Below are 14,024 nucleotides of genomic sequence, written 5' to 3' on the forward strand. Positions count from 1 at the left end.
GTTTCCTCCCACAGACCAAAAACATGCATGTTAGGCTGATTGGTAACTCTAAATTGTCCCTAGGTGTGAGTGAGAGAGTGAATGGTTGTTTGTCTCGTTTGTCTCTATGTGGCCCTGTGATGGACTTGCGACCCGTCCAGGGTGTCCCCCGCCCCTCGCACAGTGATTGCTGGACATGGGCACCAGCGACCCCCGTGACCCAAAATGGAATAAACGGGTAAAGAAAATGGATGGATGGATGGATGGATGTCTGCATTGGTCCCTGCCAGGAGTCCAACAGATTCTTAAAGCCACTTAGAGAGGTCAAGGTCGAGAGCTTCAAATCAATGAGTGACATACCTGAACTTTATAATTTTAAGTATTTTCAACAGTCATGGAAAACACAGGCTGGAGATAAACTGTGGACTAAATTCGTATTTCAGTGAGAATAATGGATTAATTGCGCAAAACTCAATAATTAGCCACACTTACTACAGTTGATGGTACTTTGTGTTCTTAACTGCTCCTGTTTTTGGGTCCGTTTTTGATCTGAATAATGTAGAAAAAAAAACATATTTTGACAAAGAATACACAGTTGTGGAAATGGCAAGAAAAATATGAGCCATGTTCAAATAAAGCCAATAAACACAAATCTTTAAAACAAGCCATATGAGCTCTGTCCATAGAGCCTGTTAATTTGGACCAATCTTACGCATTAAAGCGAGCGCGAACGATCGTCCTGCAGAAGTTCCTGAAACGATGCTCACGGCCAACGATGAAAAGAGGCTTATCAAAATATGGATGGTTCTCCCTCAGCTCCTCCTCCTGAACTTTTCTGCTCAGTCACACAACCACAAAAATGGAAAGAACACCAGTTACTGCATCTCAGCCAGAACCAAGTCAAAACAAATAGGTTGGACTAAACATTATTTCACAAAAACTTGATTTGTTTGAACAGTGTGCTTCCTAGTCCAAACACCTTTTCATTTCTGCTTGCTCTTTCTTTTCTTGGATCATCTTAATTTCACTGTCCTCTCTCTGAGAGTTGCGGTAGCGTACTGTGCTGGAATGCTGTAAAAAGAGACAAAATATATGAAATATGATACATTTGTTCTTTGAGATGTTTATGTTTTATTCTTAACACGTCAAGTCACAGCAATATATATGCAGATACAGTTGTGTTTGAGAACAGCTATTCTGAGAGCATGCAAGCACGCTGTTCATAATGTTTATTAGAGTGGGACTTATTGTATTTACATCTTGCGTAAGAGTCTCCAGTGACTTTCCTCGGCTGATTCTCTGACTAGTGGAACCATGTCTAAGAGATCTGCAGAAGCATTAAACAAACATTTAAAAAAAGTTATGATTCTCATGGTACAGCAGGAGAGTACATGACCACTTGTGCTACTGTATGTGAGTATGTTGTCAGACCTGCGCTCTTGCCGTATGTGGTGCTGCACACTGAGAATGGAGCGTTCTTTGGCTGGCTGGCCTTCAAAGGATCCGCTTTGCTCACGCTGTGTAGTGCAAGCCCTGGGAAACAGACACGTGAATCATTTTTTAAATATCACTGTGAGAGAACGAACGACCCATCGGGATGTGGTCCATTATCCTGTGAATCAAGCTACCTTCAGCCCATATCATTTTGAGCCCAGATTAGTGACCCAGTCTGTCACTGTGAACCAGGTTCCAATTGTTCCATTAGCCAGAAAGTGCATGTGAGCGGTACTGTCTTTTCTGTCTAACAGCAGAATGGAGTAGCTGAACGCAGCTAATGACACTGTGGGTACCAGCGGTGTGCATACTTTAATCATTTATGGCAGCTCTGAGCAATTACATGTTTATTGATAACACGCACACACAAACAGCTGCCAAAAATGGGGTGTGTGTTCGTATGTGTCAGCGCTTGAATGCGTGCTTGTGTGGAAGACGCAGAGCAGACAGAACGTGCTATGACTACTGATCTGCTGTTTATCTGTCAGACGGACCGAGTTATGTTGGGTGGGTTATGTGAGGTGGAGGGTGGGGTGGGGATCGGACACAGTGTTTGCAATCTAATCTGCACTTAGTGCCAGCTCTGCCATGCTGAACAGCAAATTATCTATTTAGTTTTTCACGTCAATAGATCAATCTGAAGTGGCGCTGTGTGTGTGGGACAAAGCGAAGAGCAAAAAGTAAGAGAACTACTCTGGTTACAAGAGAAATATGCACAGTATGAAATGCTCACATTACAGTCACATGATACTTGTACTCGCATGAAGAAACACTCATGTTTAAGACAATATTTTATAATACTTTCAGTCTGTCAGACATAAAAGTACCTAAAAAATCTTACAGAACTACAAATTGAACAACAGTTTCAGATTAAATTACTTTTTATTCAATGATGCTGTGAAGCATGGTATCCATGGGCATCAACTTCACTGCCAAGAATTAACTATAGTTGTTTACGTTGCCTCATATTTGGATCATTTCTGCTTGCCACTTTGTCCTCAATAAAAGAAAAGGTTTCTCAGTTAGCTTTATGCCAGGTAACTGACTTGGTCAATTATAATCACTATTTTGTTTCACTAAAATGTTGTATATTGACTGGCTTAATGAGGTGTCAGGTGAACTGATACTGTATCAGTTTTTGTAGCATTGGATTGAATCAGAGTGTAAACCTTGAATTATTTAGAATATTGTCTATTAATAATTGTTATTAATTACTTATTTAACTACCAACTATCAAAATTGTTGGTTACGTATTGTAACCTTAGATTCTATGAGTATAGGCGTAGCCCTTTAAGGCTGTCGCAGGTGGGTTTTATCCCGTCATGCAAAGCATCGCAGTGAAAAATTTAGTACACGCCCACCTGTTGAGTGGGCCCCACCCGGTCCATATAAATTACGTTAAGAGCGGGTAATCAGCTCCCAAATAGCTTTTTCTTCAGCCATTTAGGAGCCAGTGAGGCCCGACGCTTAAAGGGCTATGCCTATACTCATAGAATCTGGGGTTACAGTACGTAACCAACGTTCTATTTCGTATAGGCTTCGCCTTTTAAGGCTGTCACTGGTGGGTTAAGGGCGAAGCAGATGTAGTCCTCACCTCACTGGGTCCATTCAAACACCATACGAAGCGGCAGCTTGCCCAAAAACGTCTGGTCACTCAGCTCACCATGTGCGTAATTACGCGTTGCGTAATTATGCGTACCATGCACAGACGCATGCTGTGTAGTGTTGGATTTGATATCTTTTATAACTTTTGACAAGCCTTGACATTTCTTTGATGATGTGAAATGATGCATTTTCTACAAGGTATGTGCGTGTAAAATCATACACTAATTACTCCATGTTATATATAATCTTACAAGTGCTAAGTATAATCATACACGTTCACATTTGATATAATTCTGAGGGAAACAGAGACAGGTAAGACACTTGTTAGTGCAGCAGGAAACGATCCTTCTTTGTTCATCTGAGCAGAGCAGCTGAGAGTGAGGGCCCAGCAATGTGACACACGGCGTACACATTGATTAAACATAAATAACGCTAAAACACAAACATTCATATACTTTATACTTAAAACAGATGGAGTATTTATGCTCTCACATTAATAATAGTTCAGACACACATAAAACATGTTTTAAAGCTTTACACAGACGAGAGCCAGAGTAAGTGTCCTGTGCTCCAAAACAAAGCTCGTAAATCAACCCTTATCAGTGGAAGAATGAGCAAGGCCGTCTGGAGTAACCATGGATAAGATCTGCTCCTGACTGGCTGAACAGGGTGTCACTCAGACCATCAAGAGGTTTTGACACCCAATCACAAGTCTGTCCGAACCCGAAAGGGCGGGACATGAGAAACCTATAAATCTCGCTCAGACACAAAGTTTGGTTGAACAAACATCGGCAGATTGACCAAGGCAAGGTTTGCTCTGATTTTGTTCCTCAGAACTGCATTCTGATTACATGTAATATCTGCATACTTTAACTTTGTCTCAATTAAATCTTTTATACTAAGGTGAAGTGCTCCTGAAATTCTGTGCTCGGGTCATTTGAACACCCCAAAATCCTTCAGTAGCTATGCGTTCTGAGTGCATGAGCACCCCGGAAAGCTTTCAACGGGGAAAGGAAGATGCTGAAAAAAGGTTGTGAACCAAGCAGATTCACAGCTGATCAATATGAACAGATTAATAATAACAAGTGAACTGATTATTAATCAAATGAACTGATTGATAACAATAGTCATGAACTGATTAGTGACAAAAGAACCAGAACAACAGTCACAACTTGTGACTGATAACAACATCTCACACTGTAAATACATGCAGTCAGATGAGAGTTTAAACGAGGTTCCATGAAACAACAATATTCATTCTGTTAAAACTTTAAGGACATAATGTGTCATGGAACAAGCCGTCACATCACGTAGATAAAAGCGAATAAATGAGCAAGGTGTTGACCACGCGGCTGCAGTGCAAATATCCTGCATTGTCATACCATTATGCAAAGCAGTCGAAGATGCGATCCCCCTGGTCGAGCGTGCCCTGAGGTTATCAGGAGGCTCTAAATCTGATGCTCTGTAGGCTTCAGAAATGGCCTCACACAGCCAGTGTGACAGACGCTGGGTGGATAACAGGAGACCTGGAGATGCATCTCTATAATGCACAAACAAAATGTTGAGTTTGACGCATTGCGGCCGTCCGTGCTATGTAGCACGTCAATGCTCGCACAGGACAGAGAAGATGGAAAGATGCTTCTTCTGATTTGTGGTGGGGGAGGGAAAAAATCCTCCAGCGATATTGCTCTTGATTTAAAAGAGCTTGTGATGTTTTTAGGCATGAACGCTGGGTTAGGTCTTAGATCAGCTGAGCTGCCGTCAGCCTGAATTCTGAGACATGACGGAGCGACAGAGAGGGCAGATAAATCACTCACCCTCTTATCGGATGTTAAAGCCAGCAGCAGGGCTGTTTTAAGAGACAAGAATTTAATTGGAACCTGATTCAGTGGCTCAAATGGAGCTTTGATCAGGGCTCGCAGGACCAGCGTTAAATCCCACTGTGGAACAAGTGGACGTGAAACAGGCTTGCGTCTCTGTGCACCTTTTAAAAAACGCTTCATCAGCGGATGATTAAAAGCTGTTCTGTCCCCCAAACCTTCGTGACAAGAAGAGATGGCTGCAGCGTACGTTTTAATTGTGCTGAATGCCAGATTTCTGTACATCAGCTGCTGCAGAAAGGACAGCATGCCACCCAGTTGACATGAAGTGGCCTCTACACATTTTTCTGTACACCAGCGCTGAAAAGTTGTCCACTTTGATGTGTATAGCGCTGTGGTGGATGCAGCACGTGAATCCTGGATTGTGCGCACTACATCTCGAGAGAGACCCATCCTCTCTAAGCGGATCCGCTCAGTGGCCAGACCCAAAGGTGCTGGCCTATTTCTGGGTAACTCTTGATCGCTCCTCCCGCCTGGAGGAGAGCGTCCTCCCTCCATGGCAGTTTCCACGGGCGCCCCGATAACAGGCGTCGTAAAACTGGGAACCATGATGCGTTCACATGCTCGGGAGCCACCAGGAGAGCTGTCATTCCCTCCTCCTGAACTCGGTTCAGAAATCGTAATATCAGAAGAAGTGGGGGGAACGCGTAAAGAAGCGTTTTGGGCCATGGGCTGTGAGCAAAAGCGTCCACCCCTAGCGGTGCTTCGTCCCAAGGGCTCAGTGAGAACCATAGTTGACACTGAGTGTTCTCTTGTGTTACAAACAGGTCCACAGCCGCTTTGCCAAATTTCTGCCACGTCTGAGCCATCAGCTCTGGATGGAAGGTCCAGTCCCTATGACGCGGACCGCCCCTGGACATCACATCCGCCCCTTTGTTCAGAACACCGGGGATACACACTGCTCTGATGAAGAGCAGATTTTGGTGTGCCTAACACAGCAGTTGTCCCACAATGTGTAACATTTGGGCTGAGCGCACACACCCCTGCCGGTTTATGTATGCAGCAGTAACCTTGTTGTCTGTGTGAACCAAAACATGTTGATTCCGTAGCACAGAGGCAAAGTGTTGAATCACATTCAAAACTGTGCGACATTCCAGAACGTTTTTATGAGCTGTTGTGTGAGATAGTAAATGGACTGTACTTATATAGCGCCTTTCTATCTTATGCAGATACTCAAAGCACTTTACAATACAATCAGTGTCCTCATTTACCCATTCATACAGCACTCTACTAGATCTCTACAAAGCTATAATATGTCAGGACAGCTTTCGCTGTGGACAACCTATTAATTAATTATTCTTAAGGCTAGTTCAAGCACAAAGAATATTAATTGTTTAATTAACAACAGATTCTTTCTTTTTCAAGTTAAATTTCTGCCATGTGACCAAGATAACTTGAGAGTGGAGTGTATAATTAGTGACATGAGACGTCCTTTATCTTTGACCCATCAGAATAAATGCGGTCATTTATTTAACAGAATCTAAATTTTACATCAAACATGTACATATTGATTTGCTGATCTGTTTCTGATTAATAAACTTAGCAAGTTCAAATAACAAGACAACAGAGGATTACTGATGGAGAATAATTCATCTCTGAAGGCATTTAGCTTGATTTACTGGCGAAGAGGTTTAAAGAGGAGATTTAGAAGTTTAAAGATGAGGATTTAGATGGATGAAGGAAAATGTGTTGACTAGGAATGGCACCCTTCATCCGACCCCAGCTCAGCCCCGGTACACTCTGTGCGTGATGACTCGTTACCTTGATGTGGGAGGTCTAATTCACTAGAAAAAGCTAATTGAACAAATAATTCTAAAGAGACTAACCAGAGCTTTATCACATTCATACACTGATGGAACACACATCAGAGGCTATGAGGGGTTCAGTGTCTTGCCCAGAGACACTTCGGCATGTGACTGCTGGTGGATTCGAACCCCCAACTCTTGTATTGGAGGATGACTGCTCTACCCACTCAGCCACAGCACCCTTACAGCTCGGGATAGACATTTCCCCCCCCAACCTGCCAGCGACGTGTCTGTGAAGACTGACACGTGTGACGTAGGTCTGCTGACGGGGACTCCCTCCGACAGAACCAGGGGTTTTTCCCAGTGTCTGAGGTCTGTTCTCACGGAGGGAGGTACAGTGATCATCCCTCTTTTTGCTTTACCGGATCCACGTGCAGATGAGCAAACCATCTCTAGAGGCGTCGCATGTGGAGTAAGAGAGGCGTGTGCGCCCTCATCGACACAACATCTTTTAGATGAGGGCTGCCGCGAAGGCGCGCGTGTTTGACGCTGGTGTGGTCAGAGAAGGCAGCGCGCAGCGCCGGTTGAAAGCGAGGTTTGCCACTGGACTCGGTCTGCAGAACACGTTCATTTTTGGCTGCGGGCTCACATCCACTCTGATGTGAGCCAGCGTGCACTGAAGAGAGGCGTGTGCGCCCTCATCGACGTGGCGTCTTTTAGATGAGGGCTGCCGCTGCCAATAAGGCACGCGTTTGATGCTGGTGCGGTCAGAGGAGGCAACACGCAGCGCCAGTTGAGAGTGAGGTTTGCCACTGGACTCGGTGTGCAGAACACGTTCATTTTGGTTGCGTATTCACGCGAGCCTTTTGAGTGATTCACCGAGCTGCGGTGATTAAAAAAAAAAACTGTTTTGAGGACACCAGCTCGTTTGTGTGTGAGGAGAAGCCGCTATGAGATCGTTTGTACTGACAGGCAGGCTGAAAACAGACACTTTAATCTTGAATGATGTTCGTGTTTTATTTTAAAAAACTTGTGTCGTTTCATAAATCTCTTCCCCTATGAGCCCTGCGGTTTGTTGTCCAATGGCGACACCTGTTGGCGGTCTCTGTGGAAACGCTGAACCACAGGTTGCCAGGATGAGGTGTTGTTCTCTGATGGGAGGGGCTGGTGGCGGAGCGGGAGGACGCAGCTGCAGCTGTGGTGCGGGAGGAGATGTGCAGCTTGATCAGATGTGCACAGTCTCTGACACCTCCTCCGACATTCGACTTTCCCAGCATGGCCTTGAAATTGGTCCCGACCAGCGCGTCCGTCGTGATGGGGCCCTCCAACAAAAAGCCTTCTGCAGCTCCTCCGAGAGGGAGGGGGAGTGACGAGCCGGGTGGACCTCTGAAAAACCTCGTCCTCCGGGCTGCGATGCGAGACCGGCAGATAGCACAAGAGGCGCACAGGTTGAGGATGACGTCAGATGCCTTGCAGAGGGAGCTCTACGTCTCCTCCAGCCTCTTTGAAACGCTGTACGCCAGCAGCGTAACGTATTGTTTGCTGCGGCCGCCTGGAACGCACACTGGTGAGCTTGGTTGGAGAGCGACGTCACCGTCTGGTCAAGCTTACCCGGAGGCGCAGGACGCTGGTCCAACCTGGACATCTCTGCTCTGAAAGCCTCTGCCAGGCTCGGCTCCAGGGGGGCACTGAGGGAATTTCTGCTCGGTAAAACCCCTCCACTCTGGTGATGGGCGCGAATGTGGGAACCGGCGCTCTCAGTCTACCAGATCCGGCTGCAGCCTCGTTCCAGCAGGACGTCACTGCTGGGAAAACGAGGCAGAGATGGGATCAGGATGGCGAACTGGGGTGGAGCCAAGAAACCTTCCCGCTAGATCATCTGATCTGGGCGGGGGAAGGATAGGGATGGAAAAAAGTCCCTTCATGTCAGCCGCCTCCTGGATTATGCCAGGTAGCTCCAGAGGAGGGCACCGACGGCTGGGAGCGGTGTGGTCGCCGATGCGAAAAAGGGCCGGGGGGGGGGGGGGGGGGGGGGCGGAGCGAATGCGCGTTCTGACACTCCTCTCTCCAGGAGGAAGTGAGCAGCGGGGGCTGCTGCTGACTTCGCCTGTCCTGAAGGAACCATCCGATTCGCTCCGAGAGTCAGCGATAAAAGGAAAAATAAAAGATGGCGTCGTCCAGCGTGTAGCGACCCGCCACTGAGAAATATTCCTCGGTGCTTACCTTGAAGCAAGACTGCTCGTCTGCTTCTCCTTGGGGAGGAGAACTCACCAGGACGGCAGGAGGTTGGCGTGGCGGGGCCACAGGCAGCCTTAACAAAGGTTGTGCCGGTCAAGCTGGACAACTTCCGTTCTTCTGACAGTGCTATTAGCTTGCTGAAGAAAAATGGGAGCCAATTACCCGCTCTTAACGTAATTTATACGGACCGGGTGGGGCCCACACAACAGGTGGGCGTGGACTAAATTTTTCAGTGCGATGCTTTGCATGACGGGATAAAACCCACCAGCGACAGCCTTAAAGGGAGAAGCCTATACGAACTAGAACATCCCATCATTAAACATTTAAATTCCAATCCTTGTGGTATTGGTTCTTTCTTTGCAAAGAATTCTCCTACATTTTTTTTTTTAATTCAGCATGGTCTAAAGTTAGCAGTGAATTGCCCAGTATCTGTCACGTTTCTGCCCCTCCTGTCATGTTTTCTGTCCACCCTGCCATAGTTTATGTCCTCATGTTTTGTTTTTCTCCTGCTCAAGTTCAAGCTCTGCTCCTGTCACCCTGCGCCACGGCCACTCTGCTCCACCACAGTAATCATCCTTGATCTCATGCACCTGCTCTGCTCCCTACTTAAGCTTCATGCTCTCTCTCACTTGTTGCCACATTATCAAAATCCTTGTGATAGTAATGTCCAATAATCTCGTTTGCCTGCCTTATTTTGACAGATCACGTTTTGGATTTGTCTTTGGATTTCTGCTCTATGGTTCTTGACCCCTTGCTCTACTGGACTTCACCCCTGGACAATCCTTTAACCTACGCTCTACTCTCTCTCTCTGCTGCAGCCTGCTCACAGTATAAGACATCAGCCTCACCAGATCTCTTAAGGAGTCCCTCTCTTACTCAACTGTGAAGGTTAGCGACTGCTTCTATAAACCCTGAACCTTCACAGTAAAGCCAAGTTTACTAATCTTCCTATCTCTACAGATTGGACCCGCTCCCGGACCCAGGCCACCACTAAAAGCAATATTTCAATAAATCATTTTAAACAATTCCTGTTGTCCAGTGTTGTGCACGAATCCTAAAACCCAATCTTGTCAGTATCTGTATTTACAATGGTAAATGGTAAATGGACTGTACTTATATAGCGCCTTTCTATCTTATTTTAAGACACTCAAAGCGCTTTACACTACAATCTGTGCCTCATTTACCCATTCATACAGCACTCTACTAGATCTCTACAAAGCTAATTGAACAAATCATTCTAAAGAGACTAATCAGTGCTTTAGATCACATTCATACACTGATGGGACCCACATCAGAGGCTATGAGGGGTTCAGTGTCTTGCCCAGGGACACTTCGACATGTGACTGCTGGTGGATTCGACCCCCAACCCTCGCATTGGAGGACAACTGCTCTAACCACTCAGCCATAGCCGCCAATGACAAGTCTCCTGAATGATGATGATGCACCTTCTTGAGTGTTTGTGACTTAATAGGATGTTGTTAGGAAGTGTTTTCTTCAAATAAAACAATATGCTATTATCTCCTTGAGTTTTCTTTTGTGTTTTTAAGACTATGACTACAGCTTTGCTCACCAGCACATGGTTTCTTTTTAAGAATACAGAATACAACATTACTGCTTTAGACACATCTAACTTTTCTGGGATCTTCAAGTTCATGCTCAATAATCCAGGTAAAATAATCCAACAAAGTTCAGTCAGGTCATCTGGATGTTTTCTTTTAAATTTTTGCTGATGTTTCGGTTTCTTTTTTCTTTTTTGGTTTAATCCATCATTCAAAGACTTCATCAATATGCGGAGCCACAAACAAACTCAGCCCTAGAAGCAGCACAATCCCATAGTGGACCAACCAGTTTGCTGGTGATAAGATGTTTTCTGGGGCTCGCCCTCTCCCACGTTGACTCCACTGAGGCAGCCATAGCCAAAGTGGTTCAAACCACCAAAGTCCATGCTCAATAATTCAGGTAAAAAATTCAACAAAGTTCAGTCAGGTCATGGATGAAGGATGAAACATCTTGACAAAAAAAAAGAAAGAAAGAAAGAAAAAAAAAACCTCCAGATGACCTGACTGAACTTTGTTGGATTTTTGGGATCTTGTTTTTTTTTTTTTTTCCATTAAACTGACAGCTTCCTCCACCTACACAGACTGCTATTGGAGACTGCTGCTGATCCGTTTCATGTTGCTGTGTTCGCGCATGCTCGTCTGCTCGCGCAGACTCAAGTTTGTGTTGCTGTTCAACGTGGTGTTTTTGTGCTATTGGTGCTTAGCATATTTTTAGCTGATGTTTTTCTTGGTTCATACCTTGGATCTTGTTACTGTTTTTCTTTTACATTTTATTGTTGAATGTAACTAGAACCCTGCGTACATAATTTTGTTTCACCACATGTACCACATGAGATGCAAATGACAAAAAAATCTCTGACTCTGAGTTGCATGTTAAAAATTCACAACAAAAGTAACTCAATATAAATGTAGCATTTCTTACATGTTCAATTTGTCATAAGATTAAAACGAAAACATGCCACACGTGTACATACAACAGCTTGGCAGTTTATTTTATTTTAATGAAAATGAAAATACTTTGCAAAAGGCTAACTGTAATCTCAAAATGGTCATACAGTATTTTAATGGAATGCCCTCAGAATGAATTCCTAGGTTTAAACTTCTGGTAGAGTGAGGAGGCAAAGCTAGTCTCAGCGCCAAAATACTGTTTTTCTTTTTGAATTGTTTATGATCCATGGTAATCACATTTAACTGAGCTTTACAAAAGAAGGACAAAAGTAATAAATGTGAGGCAAAGATGTGTCTTACCGTAGAATTTCATTGACTGTAGCCTCTTTTTCTAGGAGGTTGCGCGCTCGATTGCTAAATATTGACCTGCGAAGCTGAACAGACAAACTTTAAGATTCATTATCTCCTGGATTCTAAAAACGAGTTCTATTGAAAACCACACTGTAGACACAAACGTAGACATAATGCAATTTGTTTACTATAAATCACTGTAGTTTATTCTCTCCTTTTTCAGCCACAGATTGAACTTTTATCTCTATATTTTCAGGGTAGGCTTGTAAGAGAGAAAAAAGGAAAAGAACGTAATGAGTAAATAAGTAAGAAAAGGCATCTGTAAATTTACCTTTTGGTCGATATACTTGTTGTCTTCAATAGCTGAGCATTTGGAGTGATCACAAGAGGAGGACGAAGCAGAGGGGAGACGTCGGAAGAAACAGCTGGTACTCTGCTGTTGACGGTCAATAAACTGCTTCATAAAACTTTCCCTGAAATTTGCAACAAACACACAAAAATTATAAATTTTTTTAGGAGCGAAATGAGGAGCGAAATGTTTCGGATGAGGAGCGAAACGTCTTCTGTTACAAATAAAGTCCAGTTGTTTTTGTATTGAACGCTTTTTGAATTCATCATGTCCTGGATGACTGAGAATCTTCACCAGCGTATAAATTTTTATGTTTTTAGGAAGAAAAATATATGATAAGAAAGAGAAACAGTCACAAATTAATTGCCACAATAAATTGCATCAGCTGCAAAATCTGTGGAAAATGTTGCTGCAGAAGCAGAGCAGAGAGGGATAGATAAGGAAAATGAAACATTAAATGTTTTCCTTATGGCTTTTCTATATATAATTAAAATGAAGGGAATGCAGTTGTAATCCTCAAAGACTTTCCATTTTTAATGTTTGTTTTTATAGTGACTCAGCAACAAACCACCTGGAAGTTTTTATCCTGAAAAAAAAAACAACCTTTTCCTTCATGTTTTATTTGTGGTTGGTGGAGTTTAAGCTTTTTTAATACCCATAAAAGATATTCATAATTCAAAAAGCTTCACTTAATGTGTGCCAAAGTTATTTAAGAAAGCTGAAAACTACTGTACTTATAAAAAAAAAAAATAAAAAAAAAGTCTACATGAATCTATATTAGAACTCAGTGGTGGCTGGTGCAGTTTTCTCTCGGGGGGGGGGGGGGGGAGTATAAGTGTGTGGAGTGGAACTGTCCATTGTTTCATCAGCCTGGATGGAGACAAAGTCTGCACTCCTCGTTTCTTCAATGATGCACTCTATCAAAACTGACAGTATACAATCAAGGAGTTCATTCTGCACAGTTTTAGATGTTCCCTTAAACAGAGTGGCAGATTCCAAGTGCTCATGTAGAACTGCATCCAGTGATGCTACAAAATCCACCAATCCTCTAAAAATACCCAGGATTTTCTGAGCTTTCACTTTCATTGTGGCCACGTAGGGCAAGTTCAAATGCACCACAGAACTTGACACAGTCTATTATTTTTGATATAATGTGCCTGTTTTTGTCAACCTCCTCATTGTGCTTACAGATCCCTGTAGCCTTCATCAAGCTGAGATGAAATGTTTATTTTCCCAAACATGGCTAGTCACAATGCATTTTCCATGTGGATCCCAGATTGTTCATGCTTCTTTGCCTTTTCTAAAAAATGATTGAAATCAGTCATATCTGTCTTAATCCATGCTGGGTCAAATCCTGATGTTTGAAAAAGGAGGCAGGGAAAGCAGAATAAAGCATTAGCCTTGCTACATGCCGTTAGTTAGCCAAGCCTTGTTGCTAAACCATGTCCTGGAAAAATACTGTGTACTGTCTCCCTCTGTCTTTGGACTGTTAATTAATTGTGATGTTCGGCCCACTGCAGGAGGGTGGTAATATGAAAATCAAGCTGCATTCAGCTCTGGGAGCAGGAGAGGTGTGCCTCAAAATGGTCCTATCTCTTGTACTGAAGAGGAGCTACTGCACATGTACAACTTTTAACAAGAGTCTATGGGCAAAGATTTTTAGACCCCAGGGCAGAAATACATCACCAATCAGACGTCGATCAATGAAACAACTTTACTCATCATTAACTATGAAATATTTATCTTACACAACTAAAAAATATATACATATATTTTGAAATATTTTTATTTTATTTTTTTTATTTTTATTTTTTTATTTATGTCTTATTCAAGGTAATGTGGTGAGGTGGCACCCTTGTGCCCTCTATTGGCCAGCTGCCACTGTAGGAGCTGTATTGTATACAGTAGTCCCTCATTTGTCACAGGTGTTTCCATA

The 14,024-nt window shown here is 43.5% G+C and overlaps 1 protein-coding gene across 1 annotated transcript in view; it reads right to left on the reverse strand.

The window, feature by feature from the left end:
- nalcn (sodium leak channel, non-selective) overlaps positions 1-14,024 on the reverse strand; it is a 159,846-nt gene that overhangs the window by 16,166 nt on the left and 129,656 nt on the right. The window contains exons 20-31 of the mRNA XM_037686686.1: positions 12,936-12,983; positions 12,071-12,222; positions 11,749-11,822; positions 8,426-8,465; positions 7,151-7,155; positions 5,117-5,137; positions 4,561-4,584; positions 1,411-1,512; positions 1,237-1,306; positions 959-1,050; positions 692-814; positions 472-528 (exon numbers count right to left, since the gene is read on the reverse strand). Coding sequence (XP_037542614.1) covers positions 472-528; positions 692-814; positions 959-1,050; positions 1,237-1,306; positions 1,411-1,512; positions 4,561-4,584; positions 5,117-5,137; positions 7,151-7,155; positions 8,426-8,465; positions 11,749-11,822; positions 12,071-12,222; positions 12,936-12,983 — 808 coding nt within the window. The remainder of the gene's footprint in view (positions 1-471; positions 529-691; positions 815-958; positions 1,051-1,236; positions 1,307-1,410; positions 1,513-4,560; positions 4,585-5,116; positions 5,138-7,150; positions 7,156-8,425; positions 8,466-11,748; positions 11,823-12,070; positions 12,223-12,935; positions 12,984-14,024) is intronic.

This window comes from Nematolebias whitei, chromosome 13 (assembly GCF_014905685.2).
Source record: "Nematolebias whitei isolate Nwh7 chromosome 13, NemWhi1, whole genome shotgun sequence".
Taxonomy (NCBI): Eukaryota; Metazoa; Chordata; class Actinopteri; order Cyprinodontiformes; family Rivulidae; genus Nematolebias; species Nematolebias whitei.